General features: G+C 49.7%; 1 protein-coding gene across 1 annotated transcript in view; it reads right to left on the minus strand.

Annotated features, from left to right (window-relative positions):
• Positions 1-3,324: 3,324 nt before the first annotated feature.
• The window catches only part of LOC116362196 (transmembrane protein 114-like), a 2,989-nt gene continuing 1,746 nt past the window's right edge, over positions 3,325-4,567 (minus strand). Inside the window, exon 2 of the mRNA XM_031816511.1 lies at positions 3,325-3,836. Within this exon, the coding sequence (XP_031672371.1) occupies positions 3,604-3,836 (233 nt within the window). The 3' untranslated portion in view covers positions 3,325-3,603. The remainder of the gene's footprint in view (positions 3,837-4,567) is intronic.

A 4,567-nucleotide genomic window follows, 5' to 3' on the forward strand; every position in this document is an offset into this window, starting at 1 on the left:
TCTGTCTGAATGTGTGTATTGTATCAGTGTTCTGTCTGAATGTGTGTATTGTATCAGTGTTCAGTCTGAATATAAAGTACCTTTCTAAAAACCAAGAAAACTTTACAGCAAAAACAGACCCAGGAAAATATAGGATAAAAAAAGACAATCAAAATACTATAATATTTGAAGCTAATTACCTTTAAAAGGAATATTTCACCCAAAACCTTTTAGTTTTTTTGCATTTTGCATCATATGATGCTGTGTTTTGCTGGGCTACACTGAGGAGAAAGCCAGACTGAGGAGAAAGCCAAGCTGAGGAGAAAGCCAGACTGAGGAGAAAGCCAGACTGAGGAGAAAGCCAGACTGAGGAGAAAGCCAGGCTGAGGAGAAAGCCAGACTGAGGAGAAAGCCAGGCTGAGGAGAAAGCCAGGCTGAGGAGAAAGCCAGACTGGGGAGAAAGCCAGGCTGAGGAGAAAGCCAGACTGGGGAGAAAGCCAGGCTGAGGAGAAAGCCAGACTGGGGAGAAAGCCAGGCTGAGGAGAAAGCCAGGCTGAGGAGAAAGCCAGACTGAGGAGAAAGCCAGACTGAGGAGAAAGCCAGGCTGAGGAGAAAGCCAGGCTGAGGAGAAAGCCAGACTGGGGAGAAAGCCAGACTGAGGAGAAAGCCAGACTGAGGAGAAAGCCAGACTGAACAGGTGGGTTTGAATCTGGTTTTGAAGTGGTGATGGAGTCAGAGGTGCAGGTCGCTGGGGGAAGAGTTGTAGAGTTTGGGGGCAGCTGAAAGCACGACCCCCCATGGTGCACACGAGGTGTAGGCGAGGTGTAGTTTCTTGTAGGCGAGGTGTAGTTTCTTGTAGGTGAGGTGTAGTTTCTTGTAGGCGAGGTGTAGTTTATTGTAGGCGAGGTGTAGTTTATTGTAGGCGAGGTGTAGTTTCTTGTAGGCGAGGTGTAGTTTCTTGTATGTGAGGTGTAGTTTCTTGTAGGTGAGGTGTAGTTTCTTGTATGTGAGGTGTAGTTTCTTGTAGGCGAGGTGTAGTTTCTTGTAGGCGAGGTGTAGTTTCTTGTAGGCGAGGTGTAGTTTCTTGTAGGTGAGGTGTAGTTTCTTGTAGGCGAGGTGTAGTTTCTTGTAGGCGAGGTGTAGTTTCTTGTAGGTGGGGTGTAGTTTCTTGTAGGCGATGTGTAGTTTCTTGTAGACGAGGTGTAGTTTCTTGTAGGCGAGGTGTAGTTTCTTGTAGGCGAGGTGTAGTTTCTTGAAGACGAGGTGTCGTTTCTTGTAGGTTAGGTGTAGTGTCTTGTAGAAGAGGTGTAGTTTCTTGTAGGCGAGGTGTAGTTTCTTGTAGGTGAGGTGTAGTTTCTTGTAGGCGAGGTGTAGTTTCTTGAAGACGAGGTGTCGTTTCTTGTAGGTTAGGTGTAGTGTCTTGTAGAAGAGGTGTAGTTTCTTGTAGGCGAGGTGTAGTTTCTTGTAGGTGAGGTGTAGTTTCTTGTAGGCGAGGTGTAGTTTCTTGTAGGCGAAGTGTAGTTTCTTGTAGGTTAGGTGTAGTGTCTTGTAGGCGAGGTGTAGTTTCTTGTAGGCGAGGTGTAGTTTCTTGTAGGCAAGGTGTAGTTTCTTGTAGGTGAGGTGTAGTTTCTTGTAGACGAGGTGTAGTTTCTTGTAGGAGTGGTGTAGTTTCTTGTAGGCGAGGTGTAGTTTATTGTAGGCGAGGTGTAGTTCCTTGTAGGCGAGGTGTAGTTCCTTGTAGGCGAGGTGTAGTTTATTGTAGGTGAGGTGTAGTTTCTTGTAGGTGAGGTGTAGTTTCTTGTAGGCGAGGTGTAGTTTATTGTAGGCGAGGTGTAGTTTCTTGTAGGCGAGGTGTAGTTTCTTGTAGGTGAGGTGTAGTTTCTTGTAGGCGAGGTGTAGTTTCTTGTAGGCGAGGTGTAGTTTCTTGTAGGAGTGGTGTAGTTTCTTGTAGGCGAGGTGTAGTTTATTGTAGGCGAGGTGTAGTTTCTTGTAGGCAAGGTGTAGTTTCTTGTAGGCGAGGTGTAGTTTCTTGTAGGCGAGGTGTAGTTTCTTGTAGGGCGAGGTGTAGTTTCTTGTAGGCGAGGTGTAGTTTCTTGTAGGCGAGGTGTAGTTTCTTGTAGGCGAGGTGTAGTTTATTGTAGGCGAGGTGTGGTTTATTGTTTCTTGTAGGCGAGGTGTAGTTTCTTGTAGGCGAGGTGTAGTTTCTTCTAGGCGAGGTGTAGTTTCTTGTAGGCGAGGTGTAGTTTCTTGTAGGTGAGGTGTAGTTTCTTGTAGGCGAGGTGTAGTTTCTTGTAGGGGAGGTGTAGTTTCTTGTATGGGAGGTGTAGTTTCTTGTAGGCGAGGTGTAGTTTCTTGTAGGTGAGGTGTAGTTTCTTGTATGGGAGGTGTAGTTTCTTGTAGGCGAGGTGTAGTTTCTTGTAGGCGAGGTGTAGTTTATTGTAGGCGAGGTGTAGTTTCTTGTAGACAAGGTGTAGTTTATTGTAGGCGAGGTGTGGTTTATTGTTTCTTGTAGGTGAGGTGTAGTTTCTTGTAGGCGAGGTGTAGTTTCTTGTAGGTGAGGTGTAGTTTATTGTAGGTGAGGTGTAGTTTATTGTAGGGGAGGTGTAGTTTGACTGGGAGCCAGTTAAGGTGGTGCAGGGAAGGTGTTTCCTTCCTGGCCACATCAAGACATCTCTCCTCCATACAACTTAAAGGGGAAATCTGCTGTTCAAACATCAATGTGTTCACACCACCACTAAAAGTGTCTAGAAGATGGATGTAGCAATCACAGATTGTCCCCCTTTAACTGTGTGATCTTTTCCCGGTTACATGAACACTCCTCCCCTCCAGGTACACCTTGTGTCTTAACCAATCAAATGGATATGTCAAGACGAGAGAGAGGACCGAGTTGAATTGCATCAAGGATGCAGGTCGAGGTTTATTGTCGACGTCCTGTCCTGGAGGCAGAACGGAGTGATTTTTCCCTTAGATAGGCCAGCTGCAAAGTCAAAATTGTTAAAATTCAAGAAAACATGTTTAATTTTTTTCTCCCTCCATCCTCCTGCTTCTCTCACTCCCTCTCTTCCTCTTCCCTCTCTTCTCCTCCTCCCTCTCTTCTCCTCCTCCCTCTCTTTCCTCCTCCTCCCTCTCTTTCCTCCTCCTCCCTCTCTTTCCTCTTCCCTCTCTCCTCCTCCCTCTCTTTCCTCTCCCTCTCTCTCCTCCTCCCTCCCTCTCCTCCTCCCTCTCTCTCCTCCTCCCTCCCTCCCCTCCTCCCTCCCTCTCTCTCCTCCTCCCTCCCTCTCCTCCTCCCTCCCTCTCCTCCTCCCTCTCTCTCCTCCTCCTGCTTCTCTCGCTCCCTCTCTCTCCCTCCTCCCTCCCTCTCTCTCCTCCTCCCTCTCTCTCCTCCTCCCTCTCCCCCTCCCTCCATGTCTCATAATTTCAGGTCCTGTCTCTGTGTAGTGATGGTTCTGCAGGCCAGCAGGAAGCCTCCTCCCTCTCTCTCCTCCTCCCTCTCTCTCCTCCTCCCTTTCCCCTCCCTCCATGTCTCATAATTTCAGTTCCTGTCTCTGTGTAGTGATGGTTCTGCAGGCCAGCAGGAAGCCTCCTCCCTCTCTCTCCTCCTCCCTCTCCCCCTCCCTCCATGTCTCATAATTTCAGTTCCTGTCTCTGTGTAGTGATGGTTCTGCAGGCCAGCAGGAAGCCAGCGGAGGTGAATAGCTGTGTTCCACTAGAGATCCAGGACAGGACCAGAGACCAGCCAAACAGGATCTGGACCCCCTCCATATTGACCCCCATCTGCTCAGCCAGACACAGAGCCTCCTGGAAGACTGCAGCAGAGTAGGCCATGTACACACTCACCCCTGTTAGTGAGGACAGAGCTGGAGGGAGGGAGGGAGGGAGGGAGGGAGGGAGGGAGGGAGGGAGGGAGGGAGGGAGGGAGGGAGGGAGGGAGGGAGGGAGGGAGGGAGGGAGGGAGGGAGGGAGGGAGGGAGGGAGGGAGGGAGGGAGGGAGGAGGGAGGGAGGGAAATGGGGGAAAGGAGTTTACTGATAAAATACCAAATGACAGGGACATACTGACCACTAGGGAGACACAGGGACATACTGACCACTAGGGAGACACATACTGACCACTAGGGAGACACAGGGACATACTGACCACTAGCGAGACACAGGGACATACTGGCCACTAGGGAGACACAGGGACATACTGACCACTAGGGAGACACATACTGACCACTAGGGAGACACAGGGACATACTGACCACTAGGGAGACACAGGGACATACTGGCCACTAGGGAGACACAGGGACATACTGACCACTAGGGAGACACAGGGACATACTGACCACTAGGGAGACACAGGGACATACTGACCACTAGGGAGACACATACTGACCACTAGGGAGACACAGGGACAAACTGACCACTAGGGAGACACATACTGACCACTAGGGAGACACAGGGACATACTGACCACTAGGGAGACACAGGGACATCCTCAGGCATCAGTCTAACCTAGTGACCTAGTGGTTAGAGTGTAGAGGCGGCAGGTAGCCTAGTGGTTAGAGTGTAGGGCCAGCAGGTAGCCTAGTGGTTAGAGTGTTGGGC

The sequence above is a fragment of the Oncorhynchus kisutch genome, unplaced genomic scaffold (genome assembly GCF_002021735.2).
Source record: "Oncorhynchus kisutch isolate 150728-3 unplaced genomic scaffold, Okis_V2 scaffold809, whole genome shotgun sequence".
Classification (NCBI taxonomy): domain Eukaryota; kingdom Metazoa; phylum Chordata; class Actinopteri; order Salmoniformes; family Salmonidae; genus Oncorhynchus; species Oncorhynchus kisutch.